Source organism: Mustela erminea, chromosome 21, assembly GCF_009829155.1.
Source record: "Mustela erminea isolate mMusErm1 chromosome 21, mMusErm1.Pri, whole genome shotgun sequence".
Lineage (NCBI taxonomy): Eukaryota > Metazoa > Chordata > Mammalia > Carnivora > Mustelidae > Mustela > Mustela erminea.
In genome coordinates this window covers 8,461,697-8,482,178 of record NC_045634.1, presented here as the reverse complement: position 1 = coordinate 8,482,178, position 20,482 = coordinate 8,461,697, and the positions used below count along the sequence as shown (strand labels likewise).

General features: G+C 41.6%; 1 protein-coding gene across 12 annotated transcripts in view; it reads left to right on the top strand.

The window, feature by feature from the left end:
- The window catches only part of UNC5D (unc-5 netrin receptor D), a 556,683-nt gene that overhangs the window by 335,140 nt on the left and 201,061 nt on the right, over positions 1-20,482 (top strand). For all 12 annotated transcript variants that reach the window (XM_032329091.1, XM_032329087.1, XM_032329090.1 and 9 more), the window contains exon 3: positions 517-660. In XM_032329091.1, coding sequence (XP_032184982.1) covers positions 517-660 — 144 coding nt within the window. The remainder of the gene's footprint in view (positions 1-516; positions 661-20,482) is intronic.

Here is a 20,482-nt window from a genome sequence, read left to right as displayed (position 1 = left end):
TGTTGTCCAAAGCTTTTGATACCAAGGCTTGGCCTTAACTGGGCTTCCCTGCCCGTTTGCACATGATCACGGTTCCCTCTTCCTCCTAAGCCACACTGCTAGACCCCTGCCCGCTGATGTGTCCAGGGGGAGGGCCATTTAGAACTACCTGGAACTACATCTCTGGGGTCCGTGTGTTGCCTCTTTACGTTTTAGAATCCCAGAAGTTAGTGATACTACATTCCTCATCGTGGGTTTCATCCTAAGAAAGACCAAGAAGAAGCACCAATTGAGATCCTGTGAAAATTATTATATTGTATTAGACCCACGTTGGTGGGTAATACTTCACACTCCAGCTTTCCAGCCTACTCAGCTGTTGGAATTTAATTAGCAGCAATATATTATTGTCAGAGTAATTAAAACCTCGCCTTGATTAAAAACAGAATTGTGTAATTAACAAGAAAATGTTTGGCTAGCCTTAACTTTCCGATCGGAAACGGCAGCGGCCTCAGTGGATGTGCTCTGTCTCCCCACCAGGCTTGAAGGTCCGGGAGGTGTTCATCAACGTCACCAGGCAGCAGGTAGAGGATTTCCATGGGCCGGAGGACTACTGGTGCCAGTGCGTGGCCTGGAGCCACCTGGGGACCTCCAAAAGCAGGAAGGCCTCCGTGCGCATAGCTTGTGAGTACATCTGTGGGGGATGGCCTTGTCTGGTAGGACCGCGGGCCAGAGTTCAGTGCCGCCAGACGGGCTTGGGATGCATTGGGCGCTTCTGTAGAATAGAGATTAGCAGACGTCAAGAAACGATCAACGATTGCTATCTCTGTTAAATTTACTCTTTTAAAGTATTTTAAATGTTTATATTTTAAATGTTTGATAATTTCCTCTGGAGTACAATCAGCCAATCAGGTAGGTGAAGAGATTCTGCCTAGACCTTCAGAGTGCAGGTGTCTCCACAATGCCAGGAAAATCGGTTCCTGGGAGGAAAAAAACCTCAGGTGAATGGGTTCTGCTGTTTGTTATCAGTGACGAAGTTCAAGGGGCATTGATGGAAAGAGGTGAGCAGTGACTGTTTACTGCTCTTTCCAGCAAACCTGCAAAAATAAGACATTAAAGATTGGGATTTTTATAGCCTACTATTAAATCTCTTGTTTCTGAATCTTAAAACATGGAAATGGGGTTTAAAACTGCATGTGTTTGACCCATGGAGAACTCCAAAAAAGGAAAAAAAGAAGAAGAAAAAAAAAAGACACTTGAAGAAGGGAAAATTTAAAAAAAGAAAAAAAGAAAAGAAAAGAAAATTGCTTTTCAGGAGAGTCCACGATTTCTTCATCATATTCCAGCATCAGTGTTTTTAACATCTCAAACGTATTTAGAAGTACAGGAACTCCTTTCTCTTCCTTTAAGATGTCTTCATTCCCCTACCCCCATTATCCCACCCCGACGAGTCCCCATAAAACCTCCTTTGTGAGCCCAGGAGTGTAAAAGCTCCTCTGGAAAGAAATTGAGAGAAGGAAGGCAGACTTGGTTATTGTTGTTTTATTCAAATGCTGCCTTTTGAGAGTGCCATAAAGAATACGGGACAAGGGGGATTTATTTGAGGACTCAAGGAATTCATAGCAGATGTCGATGGTTTAGGGATTGAGAATAGGAATGCATTGCTATTTGCAGAGACATTTATGTTTCTTGGGAAATGAAATCTTCTTCTCAAAATATGCATTTCACCTTCACTATACTGGCAATTTGGGAGGCCCTTTCCTGAGTGTTGACGGGGCCCTGGTAGGCCAAGGAGAAGAGGTCATTGCATGAGCTGTGCTCTTGATGTAAGAGCCACGGGAAACCATTTTCCTATAGTTATTTAGTTAGTTTTAGCCAACAAGTATTTTATGATGCTGAAGTGGAGGTCAGCTGAGAGGGAAGAGGATGTTCAATTTTTACTCTTCCTTCCTTAACAGCACCAGCTCTGTGATCTCCACCTGGCTTCGGCTAGGCTAGTCGCCATCTTTGACCCTCGTCAGGGGGATGCAGATTATCTTCCAGGCTCTCTCTGTGTCTCTGAAAAAAAGGCCAAACAGCGCAGGCGTTTTCAACATGGCTTCCCTCCTTGTGCGGCTTCTCTGCACCACTTTTCCCAGTCCTCTTCTTCCTCCATGTCTCCGAGGCCCCCATGGCCTATTCTTTTTGATTTGCCTCTCACTGATCTGTCCCCTCCAGGCTCTCTCACCTCCACACGTGCTCCCTTCATTTCTGATTGTTGCCTGCTTGCTAGAAAGCTCCTTCAGGGAGCTTCCCCTCACTCACAAAGTTTGGCAAAGAATGGCTCTATCTCTCCTTTGTTCATGTCCCGTAACCTTTGATCGTGTACACCGCATCCGTCCAGGCACTTGGCTGTTCTGCATGTCAGCCTCACTCTGACATGGGACGTTGCACCTGCAATTCCAGTGTCACCTGTCACTGAAGCCAGGTGCTGCATTCCTCTCGGTTTCCGGTTCTCATAGTCGGTTTTGTGATGGTGGGCAAGTTATTCATCTCCCTGTGTCTTAATGTCTCCAGTGAAAAAAGGGCACCTAGTTCATTGAGTTATTGCGAGGGTTACAAGTATCAATAACTAGAAAGTGTATAAATCTCTACTTGGCACAGAGAGTTGGCCCTTCTCAGTCATTAGCTATTGTTTTAAGACGTACTTGAGAAATGGAATCACTTCTCAGTAGGTGTCTTACTACTTACTGAAACTAATTGCACAGAATTATAATTGTAGTGTCTTAGCAAATTTTCTGCAGGTTGTGGCTTTACAGACTCTAAAAATCCGATTCTCAGGCAGCCCTAGGATCCAGCTCTGCCAAGCAGAATAGGACCGAGGAACACGACAAATGGAAAACCCTGTTCTATCATTTCCTGCCTTTTTTGCATCATCTGATACTTTTGTGGTAATAATCTTCCCAGTCTCTTCAGGGATTAAAAAATATCATTTTGTCATTCTTGTATATGCTATGCACATGAGAATATGATAAGCATGTGATTTCTAAGTTTAAAAAATTGATCATTAAACCTATGTTGTACAGTTAAGACAATCTCCCATATTTAAACGTATTTTTAATTTTTTGTGTGTATCAAGTGACACATCCTTTAATTTAAAATTATTTATGCAAGTCAAGATATGATTTGTCATTAAATATTGCATTTGACTTGGAGACCAGTGTACATTAAAATGTAAATTGAAATTTAACTATGTTTAATGGCATCAAAAGTGGAGGGAAAAACTGCCTTTAGGACCTTGCTTGAAATTCTTCTCATTTGCTCGTGGCAGGGTGGAGGGGAAGGCGCTCTCTCTCTCTCTCTCTTTTTTTTTAATAACTTTCATGTTTTATTGAAATAAGATTTCTGGCTGCTATTTGCAAGTACTTCCCAGCAAATAACACATTGCACATGAGGATAGTCTTTATTCCCAATAAATGAAAAGCCAAATTGGATATAATTGTCACTGTGTTTCTTCTTTTTAAGATTGGTTTTTGAAGTACTAAAGACATCTTAATGTGCTAAATAAGGATTTTGATAGATGAATGTAGCTTATGAATCTGATGACAATTGTCTTGAGGGGACTTTGCAAAATTAGTATCATTTTTATATTATTCATTAAGTTATTGTCGTTCAACATCAGAGCTCCGTATGTTTCCTACATTTAACCGATGATGCATTCACAATTTAACAGTTTTGAAACTGCAGCAGGCAAAACCTTCATGGCAGTTGGGGCCTTCAGCCAAGGGACTGGCGTGCCTTGACGTGGTCATATTAGGTAATCAAGAATATCAGGAAACTCACTGGCATGATACCATTTAGACATGATTTGATCTTAAAGGGAAACCGAATAAATACAATTTTAAAAATTTATTTAACACGTAATTTTTTTGACATGGACCCACATCGGTTATCAATTAGATGTGTAGATTCCTGGCATCTGCCCCCGGCCTGTTGGACCCAATTCTGGAGGAGGGACCAGGAAAGCTGTGTTTGTACAATGTTACCCGGACGATTCTGTGATCCGGTAACCTTGGGACATCCTGCCCAGGGACAGTGCTTCTCAAACTTTTTTAACATGCATGAAAATCAATTGGGATCCTATTAAAATACAAGTGATTCAAATAAAATGACTCCGAAAGTCCGGTTCGAGGTCTAAGGTTCTATTATTTGTAAGAGTTCCTAGAGGATGCTGCCAGTGGACCATACTTTGAGTAGCAAGAGCCCCCACAAACAAACAAAACAAACACAAAAACCAAAAACACCTTTATGAAGCACTCTTTTTTTTTTTTAAAGATTTTATTTATTTGACAGATCACAAGTAGGCAGAGAGGCAGGGAGAGAGAGAGAGAGGAGGAAGCACACTCCCCACTGAGCAGGGAGCCCAATGTGGGGCTCGATCCCAGGACCCTGGGATCATGACCTGATCCAAAGGCAGAGGCTTTAACCCACTGAGCCGCCCAGGTGCCCCTTTATGAAGCACTCTTTGGGAAATGTTGATTTAACCCATTCGTCCAACTGCCTCCTTCAATAGCTGAATAAGTGATGTTCAGGAAGGTTAGGTTGGCTTGACCGGGGGTCCACCCAGCAGATGGCAGACGTGGAACCAGATAGGATACTCTTTTCCCCCTCCTCAGTACTCTTGCTACTAAGCCCTGTCGATTCCTCTCTATCGGATGGAATTTGAGAACCAACATAGAAAAGTTCACACGCACTGAAGTGTTTCCTTAAGGAAAGCAGTGATTGCTTTTCTATTCTGTTTCTGAGTAAATTCCTCCTCATGGTAATGTTATTGCATTTATTGAATATACTTCAATGCATATAAGTTGTATGTATTATATATGCACACAGGCATATATATGTGTGTGTGTGTGTGTGTGTGTGTACACATATGCACATGCGCACACACACGCACACACATGAAGCCACAACCCAGCCTCTAGAAAACAGGACGGCCTTTGTTTTAGTAGCCAAAGTGCCTGTCATCTTAAACTATTGTATTTTCCTTAATAATTCCACACTGTGTCAGGGACATGTTGGCCACCTTCCAAATGCCTGGGGCTGGAAATAGCTGAGGCCCCGTTTCAAAAGTGATTTTCTAAAGGTAAAAATAAATAAATAAAGCCACCCCCCCACGCCACCCCCACCGGCCTGGCAGAAGCCCATCTCCAGGGAGGGACTCCCACGGGCCTTCTCTCGCTGGTCTGATTCAATCCAGCTGGAGGTAGCCGGGCCGCTGTGGCATCTGTTACTTCTGCTGCTGGACGGTTGTCAAAACTGAGAATATTCAATTATTCGTAGTTGTTTACTTTCATGAGTGAACATTTGGCTGCCTAGCTGTTGCTTTTCTTTCCTATTTTTCTCCCTCTTCTTCATCTGCTTACAAAATGTTTTGCCTTTATCATTAACCCTTGGTCGGTCAAATGCTGCTTGAGACTTGAGCCTTTACTGGGCTAGAAGATTCTAGCTGGGGCTCGAAAGAGGGGAAGCCTGTGGCTCTCATAGTCCCATAACAAGTTGGCCCCCTGGAATGAAACACAGCAGGATACCACTGTTTTGTTCATTTTTTTTTTTTGAAAGATCTATAAAATATACATCCTGAATATAATTTAAACAAGCTGCTTATTTGATCCTCTCCTAAAATATCAGTGCTGTTGTGCCAAGAATGAGTGGAGAGTTTAAAGGAGAACCTCTTGTAAAGCCAGGGAACTCTCTCTACCTAATTTTATAGGCACACCGTGAAAATGGTATTATTTTTATTTGTTTCTTTTTGGTGGGTGGTGGTTTCTTTTTGAAAACTGTAGAAGAGAGACATCTAATTAAACCTGCATTATGGATCTCAGCTTCATGGCTCTGACAATTTCACCTGCTCAAAACTGTCAGTGACCACCCCCCTCCTGACAGCACATTAGATGTGGGAATAAATAGAGGCCCGTCTGCCTGGCATGCAGATGCAGCCTTAACCTACATTTCCAGCCTTGTCTCCCACCTCAAGTCATGCAGCTGTGCGGAGCTCCCACTAAGTTAGCCCAGCTCCAATTCTGGGACGTGAGACCCATTCTTCCCCTCTGTGACGTGCTCATATTCTTTGTCCTCCCTGGAGTGTATTTTCAGCCCCACTTTGCACTCCTACCACTTCCCACCGAATTCCCACATCCAAGGCCCATCTTGTATGCTGTCTCCTCTCTGAAACCCAGTTAACTAATCCCTTAATGCTAGCCGACCTCAGCACCCGACAAGCCAGCTGAGCCATTGACAAAGATACCTCCCCCAAACTACACCACCCTGCCCAGTAGCATCTCCAGCTTCAAAATTAATAATAAGATCTAAATATCCACTTCTGAGTTCTCCTAGCAATTTCTTTAGTACTTGTCCCACGGTACTTCTTATAATTTGCCCAGAATCATAGTTATTTTGAAGTTATTTGTGGATTTATTTCCCTTCCTAGGATGGAACCTGCTTTAAGATTCAAGTGTATCACCCTCATTTGTCCTGACCTGTGAACCTCCTGCGATGTCACATTCCTGGTATTCGGAATGACCGTTTGGTTTGAAAAGGCGACCTCATCAGTGTCAGGTCTGATTCTATGCAAGGACATTTGTTAGTGGTTTGTCACAATTGTGCCGTGGTACTAACGGGACATCTGGCTTCTCAGCAAAGCCGTAGCACGGCAGGACGTTATTATAAGGATCACGTCTGGCCTCCCTGCCTCGTGCATACTCCTAATGATCTTTACTGCCATAAAGAAAGGGTCAAGTAGGTGAAACATTACAACCAGGCAACTCTGATAGGCAGCGCGTGGCTCCAAAGGAGGCCAAGTCCACCAGCTCTGCGCGCACTGTTTTCCTTTCTCTCTTTTCAGCGCAGGGAATTTGCTCCCAAGTCATGGGGAAAAAATTGTTAAGACCTCTCAGTACTTGGTCAAAATTCCACAGAAGCTGGAAGCCTTCCTCCCCCTCTTCATGGGAGAACATGGCCAAAGTGAAGAGAAAATATTTTACTATTATTTATTTATTTAAATATTATTTATTATTACATTTATTTATTATTACAATATTATAATATTGTAATATTATTATTATTTATTTATTATTACAATATTATAATAATTTTTAATATTTATAATATTATAATAATATTTAAAAATATTATTTTACCAAAGGCCGGTCATTTCCTTTACACTGAAATTAATTTATAGTGGACCCTTGAACACTGTGGGAATTAGGGGCACTGACCCCCACCCCCATCCCATGCAGTAAGAAAATCCACCCTTTAGAACTTATGACTCCCAGTAACTTACCTGTTATAGCCTGTTGACAGGAAGCCTTACAGATAACAAAATCAACTAACAAATATTTTGTATGTTTTGTGTATCATAAACTGTATTCTTATAGTTTAAGCATGCTGGGGAAAGGGAAATGCTATTAAGAAAATCACAAAGGGAAAATCCATTTATAGTTCTGTACTGTATATACAGAAAAAAATACACACGTAAATGGACCTGTGCAGTTCAAACCGGTGGTGTCGAAGGTCAGTGTTCTATGAATATCATCGAAGACATGAGAGTCGGGGCCTCCTCACAAAGCTGGGCACTGTATGGGAGCATCTATCCAGGGAAGGGAATGGGGGTTGAAATGCAGCCAGCACCCCACCAGCCAGGACAGGTACCTGAAACATGACTGCAGTCACCTGAAGTCAGGGACTGTTTTTTCTCGGCACAGAGGTGATTTTTTTTTCCAAGGCTCCTGTTCATATTTGTCTGATTTACACATAGCCTTGTGGCAGTAGGACTAGGTACATAATTTGCGGGACTGGGTGCAAAATGATGGTGTGGGCCCCTTGTTCCAAAATTAAAATTTTGAAGCCACCCACATGGGATCTTTCAGGGGGCCCCGGGCAAGCCCCTGGCCCCATGCCCGAGAAGCTGGCTGTGACTGGCAGTAATGTGATGGTTCAAGAAATCACTGCATATAAGTAATGTTGATATAAAAAGGGAATAATTGGCCTAGAAAGATCAGGGACCCATTCACATTGATTCCATGTAGAATTGGGAACAGGATCATTCTGTTTTATTCCAAAGACAGAGGAAGCATCATAGGCTCTAAGTTTTCAAATGCATGATTGGGGTCAAGTTGGTACCTGGAAATGTTCGTTGACAAAGCGTTTTTCTTTTGGAGAACAGGTCCTGTTCTCTTGTGAACTGTGCACAGGCCAGCAAGGGGTACAAGTCTGCCGGGGGTTCTCTAGAAGGAATTACTGCATTTGGTGGATAGTGAAGTATGCACTCATAGAGGTTTTTAATGTTTTTTTCTATGTTGACGTAATTTCAGACTTCAGGAAAGTTACAATATAGTACAAAGAGTCTCCCTAAGTCTTTGACTGAGAATCTTGAAATGTTAACATTTTACCACCTTTGCTTTGGCGTTCTGTCTCCTTCTGTGTTTATGTATGGTTTTGCATGTAGACTATTATCGTTTATTTTCTGACATGTTTAAGATTCAACTGTAGACGTCATGCCCCCTTTCCCTTAAATACTTCATTGTGTCTGTTTTTAAAGAGCAAGGATATTTTCTGACCTAACTAGTAGTAAAATTATGAAGAATAATTAGATATAGTACAATTAGGAAGAAATTAACATGGATACAATGCTGGCATCTAATCCTGAAACCTGGTTCATGGTGCATCAATGGCTCAGTAACATCCTTTCAAACAATAACAAAAAACCTACATCATGGATTATGTTCAGTTAAAAGGTCACTTTAGCTTTTTTTAATCCAGATAATTCCTCAGTCTTCCTTTGTCATGCATGACCTTGAGTGAAGCGTGAATGTCAGTTATTTTGTATAACGTCCCTCAATTTGAACATGTAAAGAGGAGATCTCAGCCAACTAGAAAGGACTCCCACTGGCCAAATCTGGGACAATTTGAGTTTCAAAATAATTGGTAATGACAGATGACAACTCAGTCCATAATCCAAAAATCCATACTGGTGTTTTGAAAAATGACTGAATGAACATATAAATAAATGGGTGCAAAGTGAGAGCTCTTCCTTAGAGTAGAGTAAATGGATAAATGGAAAATCATTACTTAGCACCATCATAATATTCATTGATTTAGACAAGTATCACGGATGCTTAAACTAGAGAAAAGTTTCAGGAGTAACAGGATATTGATATAACCTTGAAGTATCTCTCCACAAGATACTTAATGATTACCAAAGGGAAATATATAGCTTTTCAGTGGAAAATCCTGCCATCTACCATCTTTATCAAGTGATGGGTGTTGACCTCACAGTAATGGGACCTGTCTACAGTGTATGTCTCTCGATGTGAGGGACAGAGCAGATTGAATCACTTATTGATGTTTCCTCCAGAAATGTCTAATCTGTATTTAACCATAGGAAAACATTGGACCAAGCCTAAATTGAGGAATGTTTTACATAATAGGTCATTTTTAACTTCACGTGTCTTTCAAAATGCTAGCCCTGTGTGTAACAACACAGGGATGTTCTGGGGAGATGAGAAGCCTCCAGTGGACAAGCTGCCTCTCTGTAGCATCAGCTATATTTCCCTTTTAGGTCAGTCAGATATAAACATGGATTCAAGGAGTAGAAGGTAAATTTTTCTTAAATTGTGTGAATATGCAACTTGAAACTTTAAAGCCATATTGTGTCCCATCTTTCTACGCTCTGGCCATCAATGCAGGGGAGATATGAATTTGTTCTCCTCTGCCCATAGGAGAACAATAAGATGTTGTAAATCTGTGAACAGAGTAGAATGGTTGGGATGGAATTGATGGAAATGGTGCTACCTTGGCTTCACTTGTGCCCAGTTGAGTACACCAGATTCCTCAAATAATATTCCTTTGTGCTACTTTTACTGACCATTATTTGACCAAGAAGAATTGGCAAAAATATGGCCACCACCTTTTTAGCACCACCAGGCTGCTCTTCTTGTGGTAACGATAAACCTTCGACTTCCTAGAAAATGGCCGTTTCTGTAAACACTTTAGTGTAGCGGGGAAGAGGATACAGATTTCACTGATCTCAACTAAGGAAACCTTCTGACAGATAATGCAAGCAGCTGTTAAGCAAAACAAAAATAAACCTTTGTTAATCTTCAAGGACTCTGAGCTTAGTGATAGTATTAAATTAGTCTTGCATCCCTCCACAAGAACGAGGACATTCTAGATGATAAGTAGCAAAGAAAAGCTAAGTTAGATGTAGAAGTGTTAGCCAACCATGAATAATTCTGTCATATTCTAGATGGCACAAACCATTAATCAAATTCCATCCCTTCCTTTGAAGAGTTTACAGTCTAGGGAAGGGCTGTGTTAGGAACAAGTATTTTCAGTGAAGCATGGTTAGTGGTCAGTAACTTCATTGTGTTTTGGGAGCCCATAGGAGGGGCACATTGTAGCTTCTCAAGATCTTAGATACACTTCCTGAGTTGATATCTGAGCTACTTCCTGAGAAAAGAGGAGGGTTAACAATTTAAAGAACAGGGCCAAAGTGCAGAAAGATGGAACGATATGAACTACTTAGGAAAATTAGGAGATGCCACTAGGAGTAGATCAGGTCACATCAAAGAGGGTGTTTGAATTCTTGGTTGAGTTTGGACTCATCCAAAATGTGGCCTGGTGCCACTGAAGTGACATGAACAGGGCAGTGTTGTAGCCTTGTTTTCGAAATCCCATGCCCTCCCATTCCCTTGAGACAGAGAGATTTAGGGGAACAAGACAACAGCAGTCCAGGAGTGAAATTCTGTAAAAGGTTAAAGGGTGAATGGAGAAAGAGACACAGAGGAGATCGGGGTTGGGGTGGAGAAAGGTTGAAGAGGTCCTGGGAGACCCAAGAGAGTGAGTAGACTTGTATGAAGGTGTCAGCAGTCGTTAGTGTCCATGTGATCCAAAGATGAAGGTAAGAAGTGAGAAGAGTCCATGAGATGTGATCATGTCAAGGCTTCATTGGGTCAGGGCAAAGCAGTGTACTGAGAGGAGGTGTTAGGAGATCATGGTGGATCTAGGTATACATAGGAGATGAGGAACCAGAGGTGGTCTGAACAGCCTTTTCCAAAAATCTGGCCACAAAGAGAAGTTAGAGCAATGACTAGAGTTAACCATGTGAGGAATGGACAGTGATTTAATATAAGCATGAAGATTAATAGGCTTCCTATACTCAAAGCTGATGGAGAAGGAACAGGAGCAGCAGAATGCATGGTGGAGAGGTCAGGCGCTGGCTTTGCATTTTGGGTTCAACTACGTAGCTTTGCACTCCTGCATAGAACCCCCCAATCCCACTGTACATGAGATCCACATGAGAGATGCTTCGAGATTAAGATGATTGGACCTTGCTGGAGAGCCACGGCATTGGGCTCTCTGGGGGGTGGGGCCCAAGCTTGCTTTTAGTGACCGTTGCTGTCTTTCCTCCTTCTCAGTACCCACAACTCCATGTGCTGTGCAGGTTTCTCCTTCTCTTGCCACCTCTAAGTGTTGGGGTGCTCTACGCCTCCCTCCTGAAACCTTTTCTCTCCTCAAGCCACAGACTTGCCCAAGGTGAAAGCTCTCCCTCCATGGCTTCAGGTTCTGTCTGTTGACTGTGGATGACTCTCAGCCCTGACCTTACACCTCTTCTCCTGACTTCTTTACCCACGGCCCACCTCGTATATCCTTGGATATTTGGGAAGCATCATTAACATAATATGTGCCAAAGAGAATTCTGTTGGTTTTCACGCCGTCAACACTGCTGCAAATCTGTGTTTGTCCTCCAGTCTTTCCTGGCCCAGTTAGTGGCCCCTCAGGGGCTCCTGCCAAGACCTGGGCGTCATCCTTGACGCCTGCGTTTCTTCCAGCCACATCCCACCCAGTAGCAGCGTTATCTCCAGAACACACCTGGAACCAGCCCACTTCTTTCCAGTGCTACTAATAATTGTTATTCCTTTACCCTGATGCTCTCCTCCCTGCTTTCACTCTTAACATCTTAAAATCCGTTCTCCACACTGAAGCCACAATGCGTTTGCTTCCGGAAAGGTGCACAGCTTCTGGTTGGTGTGATCTCTTAGATCCTTCTTGTTCTGGCAAGATCGATTCAAAGTAAAGCAGAATGCAGTGTTTCCTCCTTTCTCTCCATTGCCGTATGGGGCCCAGTAGGAGGCAGGGGCGCTAGATGTTTGGTGGTATATGGTTGGTTGACATGCTCAAGACACTGGCCACATCCTGTGCTGATCGACCTTCCTGGCTTCAGGGAGGCCTGGAGTCGGGGGAAGAATCAGAAAGCTAACAAGGCAGGTAAAAAAAAAGAAAAACAAAAAAACAAAAAACAAAACAACAAAAAAGATACACTCCCTACTGCTGGGGTAGCTTTTTCTTTTGGACTCTCCTCTACTTTTTATTCCCTGCTCTGCCCCCGCCCACATCTCAGTAGCACTAGTACTGAATTCTAATGAGACAGTGGTTCTGGAAAACTTCAGGTTATTTTTAGGTCATCTCTTTTGAACCTCATTGCTGGTTCTCATCCTTCTAATCTCCTGCAGAGGGCTGTGAGGGTGCCGGGAAAGTCAGGAATGATTCAACATGTCTTTGTTGCTCTTAAATCTCTGTCTCATCAACGACGGGGTCTGTTTTGCATCCGAGTGTTCATCAGGATGATGAGCTGTAGGAACTCTCGTGCAGCTGGGAGGGGAGCTGGGACTTAAGGGACACTGGGGAGAGGGAATCCTGACAGTGGGAAGAGGAGCGGTGTGACCTTTCTTTATACTCCTTCAGAGCTGGGCAGCCCAGTCCAGTCAATGATGATTCCTGGGACTGCGCTTTTCCCCCCTCCATCAAAAGCACTTTGGTTCGGTGTCTCCTTCTCCCCGCATCTCAGATTCTGTGTCCCCATTAGCACAGCAGGGAGACCAGTCGTGGAGCTTAGGGGTGCCCTGTCCCAAGAGCGTTCACGATGTAAAGAAACCATATGCAAGATATTAGCTTTTTCTAATATGATTGAATGCTTTAAAACTAAGGGAGCTGAGAATTTCTGTATTTTCACCTAATAACTTTTCCCTCTTGAAGCTTGTGAAGATCTGCTATTTAGGTCAAACTTCAGCTCTCCTCTATGAGCCAAATCAATATAATCAATACACAGAAAGTGCCTTTAATGGAGCTTGGAGTCCAAGCAAACCTCAGAAATCCTTCTACAGGCATGGTTCCCTTGTATGGAGTCTTGCCTATATCTCTTTGTTGAGGGAGGTAGTGTTGATAAGCCTAAGTGGCCATGCTGTGTCCCTCCAAGGCCCGCTAGCATGTCCATCGGACCAAGAATGCATATTTAGGTTGACTGCATAGGAGTAAATTCAGTACGAGATACCCTTTCGAGAAGGCTTCACATGATCATGTATTTCTAGATTCTTGCTCTTTTGGATGACTTGATCCTGAAAGAGAATCAGTGGTTGGCCAAGGCAAGAGACAGGGACAGACAGCGACAAAGAAGCAGGTTGTGGTGGCCTGAGACAGGAGAAGAAGACATGCGTGAGTGTAAGCAACAGAGAAGCAGAGGCCTTTGATGAGAGCGGGTGCAAGTGACTAAGCCCACCTCTGTGCTAAGAGGACTGTGCAGTCACCCAGCACATAGAATCACATTGGATCTTTTCATCCCCTTGCTTGGTCATGTTACAGCCTCTTTAGGACCTGCTTGTTTATGACACTTTCTCTTTCAAGCCTGGTCTTTCTTGGTTTCCAATCAGTCCCGGACTCAAAAGGAAGATTCTTGTCCTTCTGATTTTCAATAAATGCTCAATTTTTTATGGACTCCAAGTTTTGCATCCTTGTCGACAAAAGAGGCCCAATGCAATGGAATGGATTGACTTGGGAATAATAGCTTGATAGAGAGCAGGTTAAATTAGTGCTCCGAGTGGTTTGTAAAGCTGCAGCTGTTTCTCCCCGCCGTAATGTGTCCCTATTGCTGAATGCTGCTTTTGCAACACCACTGGTGCCTGACAAACTAGGCTACTTAGTGTGCAAGGGGTAGTGACACACAGGACTGGTTATAAAATGATTTATGGATAACAGCTATTGAACAGCAGAGGGATGGCTCAGTACGGGGGATCTAGCAAAGTCCCAAAGTTATTCCGTGTCCCTGAAAAACAGCCTTGAGGAGTCCCTGAATGACAGGACCCCTTTTATCAGCCAAATGCCTCTTGTTCCCATAAACAGAGCCCGCTCATGGCTTGGCACCAGGGTGGGGCTAGGGGGAGGACAGAGAAGCCCATGCACTTCAACTATGGCCAGAGGTGTCCCTTCTTCACTAGTGCTGCAGGATTTACTCGGCAGGAGGCAAGCCTACAATAGTCACAGATCTTAGGAAAGACAGACATAGATGTGGAATTACACTTTGGGGCCACTTGTCCTTTGGGGACACACAGTGAAATCAGATCTAAAAGATCCACAGTGAAGACATGAAATGAAAGATAGGAACAGTCTGGTTTCACTGTGGTTCGGCAGTCAAGAAATGTGCAGAGTGCGTAGATCTCAGCAAGGCAGAGAGCTTTAGCCAGGCCTACAAGGAAAGCACATACAGAGGAAGGCATGGACCTGACAGGAAGCCTTTTATATGCTTCCTCAGGGAACTGGAGTTAGGAGCTGACATCTTAGGCTGTAACCACCTAAAGGCTGGAGGGCTGAGGCAGAACCAAGTGGGGGCACTGGGCCTTGACTTTTCATTTTGCTGGCATCCATCTGTTCTGCCTTTGAACCTGCCCCTTTATCCCAACAAATGAGCTGTATTTGGCTAAGTTACAAATTTCTTTTATGTATGACAAATGGGGTTTGTTGTTCCTTCCGAAAAATATGAGTGGGAGAGATTCCGCGCCGATTTGCATACCAGTGTGGTTGGACGCTAATGGGACATGGTACCATCCTCCTGCAATCTTAACAAATGACTATGACTATGACTATTAAAAAAATGACTATGATTTTTCACTGGCTGATTTGGTTTGAATGAGTAAATTATTTTTATTTCATTGCATTAACTGCCAGAACATTGAATGAGCCGATAAGTCCCTGGTGTTGCTGAGCCGCAAAGAACTATTATTCGGAATTGAATTTTTATTGATTTTCTTGTGCTACAATGACTTTTCTAACATAGTAGCATGAAAGGAAAATGAGAAAAAGGCCAAGGAGGGCATGGGGTGAGGAAGGGGAGGCTTGCCGCTTCCCATGGCCTCGCCCCAGGTGGACTGCTTATTGGCAGGTGCTGCTGACTCGGGATGATCCTGGTGCTGATGAGATGATTTATAGGTTAGCCAAATACCTGGCTTCATCACCTTGTTCTCCTCTTCACTTCTGCTGTCCTTGTTTCCAGCCACTTTGTGCCTCGATGGCATTCTGCCGTGGAGCGGGACTGGGCGGTGGGGTGAAGAAGGAGCGGAAGTAGCCAGGGAAATTCTCCACGTTGGTCAGTGCCAGTCCTGTTAGCATCGTTAGCACATGTGCCCATGTGTGCGTGTGCACGCGCATACTCATGGGAAATGAGTAAGTGTTACTTTAACATTATTATAGTATATTTATCTCTTCATGGTTTTGTTTTTTCTAGTCATAACTGTTGGAGATCTAGTTGTATAGAAGTTCATAATCATTCGAAGGAAATGAAATGGAAACTCATTCATTCATTCAACGAGTACTTATTGAGTGGCTACTGTATACCCTGCTAGATACTAGAGGCAAGTCAGTGAACACAACAAATGAAAAATTTTGACCTCGTGCACAGATTCCTGTCAGTCAAATTTAAAAAGAATATTTTAGAATTGACAAAAGGTTGAAAAATAGAGTCCTCCTTGTTTCCTTTAATGAACATGGTAAGAGTGAAACTTGCTACAATAAAATGAAATAAAGTGTCCTTCTTCCCTGGTTTCTGATTCACTTTGATCTACTTTAGAGAATCTTGACAACTCCTAGGAAAGAGTGACTTTTTTTGGACAGTATTTTTTCCGGCTATAAAAATAATCTATGTTCATTGCAGAAATTTTAGAAAATGCAGAAACCAATGAAGAAGAGAATTGGTACACCCAGACTCATCCAGTAGCAGATCGCTGACATGTTGAATTGTTTCTCTTTAGGGCTTTTCCTATAACACATAGAGTAATCCCACACCAGTTGCTATTTTAAAAATTTAAAACCTTCAATCTTGCTGTGTATAGATGTAGTTTGGTTCAGTTCCCTTATACAAAATAACGTGAAAATTATTATTTCTCTTCTTTCCAGAGGCCGTGTGAGCATGATTGTAAGTGAGATCGGAGAGTGGAAATCTATTTATATTCCACCCTCTCAATATATATGAATAGAAGACCCAGTCTAATAAAAGAGTGTCCTTATGTGATGTGATAACTTATGGAAAGAGGGGTAGCTAGCTAGGCAGGCATTTTGCAGAGACTTGCAAAAAAGAAACGAGAGCATCTATGTGCAAAAAAAAAAAAAGCCAGTAAATGCCTGATTGAAACAGTAAAAGTGGTACAGTGTACATTATGTAGGCTGGGTGATGTTCTACCTCTGTTTACCTAGAATTTTCTCAAGGAACTTTCCTGGGATCACTAGATTAATGTAGGGTCCACTGTGGTAGATCTGTCTCCTCATTCATTTATATACATCTTAATTTGATTCATGTCTCTTCTCTCTGCTGTCATATATTCTGTGGGAGGGCTGAGTTGGTGTGTGTCAAGTTCAGTAAAGCCCCTCCCTGCCTGATACAAAAGTGCCTGGCCCATGGTCCACAGCGTGAGTGGGTGAAGGATGCTATTGCACATACACTGAAAACCTGAAGGCAAATTAGGAGGTGTGCCTACCAAAGCCAGTTTGTATGTAGATGTACTTACTTTTATTTGGAAGTTGATACATTCTATAAAAACATAATTATTACATTTGAGGAGGCCAGGTCTCACATGTTAAAAAATACATAAAAGAGACCGTTTGCTCCATGCTATTTTATCTCATGTAGCAATTTTTTCAAACATTTAGTTGAAATTTACAATAATCTTTGAGTTTTTTAACATCTGCATAGTATTCCATTATATGAATGCACCAGAAGATGTTAGCCAGTATTGTATTATTGAACATTTAAAATGTTAGCAAAGGTTCAGCATTATAACTGATGATTTGAGCAATGTTCCCATACCATATTTTTCTAGGTAGCTCTGTTGTCCTTTTCTTAGAAAAGGATTTCTTGAATTATGTAAATGAACCCTTTTAAATAATAACTTTATTAAGATATAATCCCCAATACCTTGCCACCAGTGCCTCTATTTAAAGTCTACATTTTAATAGTTTTTAGCGTGTTCTCAGAGCTGTGCAACCATCACGAGTCTGTTTTAGAAACTTACATCACACCAAAAAATAAAACTGTACCCATTAACTGTGATATTTCCCCCACCCCCCACCACAGCTGCCTGCAATGCTAGGCAATCACTTGTCTTTCTCAGTCCCTGGACTTGCCTATTCTGGACATTTCATATAAACGGAATCATACAATATGTGGTCTTTGGTGTCCAGCTTCATTCACTGAGCATATTATTTTCAAGATTCATCTGTGTTGCAATATGTACTTCAATATTTTATTTCTTCTTATTACCAAATAACATCCCATGGTATGGATATGCTACATATTTATTCATTAGAAGTTGAACATATAAGGGATGCCTGGGTGGCTCAGTTGGTTGAGCCACTGCCTTCGGCTCAGGTCATGATCCCAGGGTCCTGGGATTGAGTCCTGAGTTGGGATCCTTGCTCGGCAGGAAGCCTGCTTCTCTCTCCGCCTTTGCCTGCCACTCTGCCTGCTTGTGCGCTTGCTCTCTCTGATAAATAAATATTAAAAAAAAAAAAAGAAATTGAACGTATAAATGAACTTGTAAAGTGATTTTGACACATTTTATAGCTAGCTTTTCATGCTGACCTATTTTCACTTCCTCTAGCAGTATTGCCTATCTGGTTTTCCACACTTTCTCTTCCCTTCCCTTCCCTTTCTTTTACTTATTTGTTTGAGAGAGAGAGAGCAGGAGCAGGGCTAGGAGCAGAAGGAGAAGCCGACCCCCCGCAGCCCTGAGCAGGAGCCAACCCAACCCCAGGGCTCCATCTCCAAAGCATAGGATCATGACCTGAGCCAAACGCAGACGCTTAACTGACTGAGCCACCCAGGCGCCCCTTCACACTAATTCTAGGGATTAGTACTTAAAGAAATGGACAAAAGAAAGCATGTTTGGAAAAGTAAAAAGACCCGTTGGTGCTTTTTAAATGGACATTTCTTTATAATGAGTTCTGTTGGGTCTTCTATTTATCTTTATTAGCCCTTTATATCTCTTCTTGGTAAATTTTGCTGAAATATCACTTTGCCATTTTATATTAGGGTATTTATCTTTCCCACTTCTTTCAAAAGTACCCTTTATGTATTAAGGCTATCAAACCTCTGCCTGTAACGCTGCTTGTAATGTTTGAGAGTGAAACAATTTAATTTTAACAGTATCTGCCAAAACAATTATTTGCCAATCATTTCCTCAAGCATTCTTCCTTTCATTTTGTTTAGAATCGTCTTCCCCATCGTAAGACCCAGTAGGTATTTTACTACTGCTGTGGTTTTGCCATATACTAACTTAAACTTTTCATTTGAGTGTCTTTGAAAAATGCTCTAAATTTTATAATTAATATGTATATCTGATTTCTGAAAAAGCCAACCCCTTTTCATCGTCAGGGCCTCATAATAGGATTTAGTCATATCTCTGGCCTTGACTAACCCATATTATGTACCCTGCTCTTGAAAAGATGTTGAACATATTAACATTTAATGCTCACGAAAACTATATGTAATAGAAATTATTGTCTTCATTTTACAGATGAGGAGCCAAAGGCAGAGAGAGCTAAAGATATTTATGGAATCAATGTTCTGTAGGTGACAGACCCAGAATTCAAAGAGATACTCGGTCTCCACTCCCACCTTCTTCCACTAAAGTGTTCAGTCTTCCCTGCTGGAGTTCTGAAAGAAATGACCTAGGAGTTTAAATCCTTATCCTTTATTATCACGCATGATTATGATGTGTTACGTCTTTCTCTTTCCATAGTTTTGGGATAATTACATGAATATTCCTTGCTATATTAAAAAAAAATTAGATGTAAACATTTTAAGGTGGTTTTTCTTGGCCAGTGCCAAGTTTTTTGAAACCACAACTTCTGAATATTTAATTCATTGCTTTGAGCCTCGCCTACGAAGGTGATGTTTCCAGGAAGGGTATGTGGCTGATTACAATCTCTCTTGGCCCTGTCATGTCTGAGACGATATAATTGTTAGTTTGCTCACGTATAATAACTTGTTTGGGAATAAAAAATTAGTGCCCATGCCTTTTTGTCCTCAAAAATAAAAACACAGATATGATTAATTATACTCTGGTATATGCTAATATAGGAAAAAGTTTCAGTCATAGTCTGATTTTTGTTTCATTGTCAGTTACTTTTTTTTTTTTTTAAGGTTTTATTCATTCATTTGACAGAGAGAGACACAGTGAGAGAGGGAACACAAGAAGGGTGAATGGGAGAGAGAGAAGCAGGCTTCCAGCTGAGCAGGGAGCCCAACCCGGGGCTCAAACCCAGGACCCTGGGATCATGCCCTGAGCCGAAGGTAGAGGCTTTAACCCACTGAGCCACCCAGGCACCCTGTCAGTTACTTTTTTAAAAACATTTATGTAGTTGTATTGAGCTATATCTGACAAATATCACTGTATAACTTAGGATTTGTGATGATTTGATACATGTTTGTATTGTGAAATGATTACCACAATAAGGTTAGTTAATATATCCATCACCTCACATAGCTACATTTTTTTTTCCTTCTTTAGTAGTAAGAACACTTAAAATTTACTCTCTCAGTAACTTCCAAGTGTCTGGTACAGCATTATGAACTATATTCACCATGTTGTATGTCAGGTCCCCAGAATTTACTCATCTTGTAACTAGAAGTTGTAACACTTTAACCTCCATTTTGCATTTCCCTCACTCCCCAGCCCTTGGCAACCATTAATCTACTCCTTATTTGTGAGTTTAGCTTTTTTGTCTTCCAAATCATACAGTATTTATCTTTCTTTGACTTATTTCACTTAGGATAATGCCATTAAGGTCCATCTGTGTTGTCACAAATGGCAGAATTTGGTTCTTTTCTTAAGGCTAAATGAATATATATACATATATATACATATATACATATATACATATACATATATATACACATATATACATATATATGTATATATATGTATGCATATGTATATATACATATATATGTGTATATATATGTATGTATATATATATACACATATATACATACATATATATGTGTATATATATGTATACATATATATGTGTATATATATATGTATGTATATATATGTATATATATGTATATGGGAGTATATCTATCACACACACACACACACACACACAAACTCTATCCATTCATCTGCTGATGTACACTTAGGTC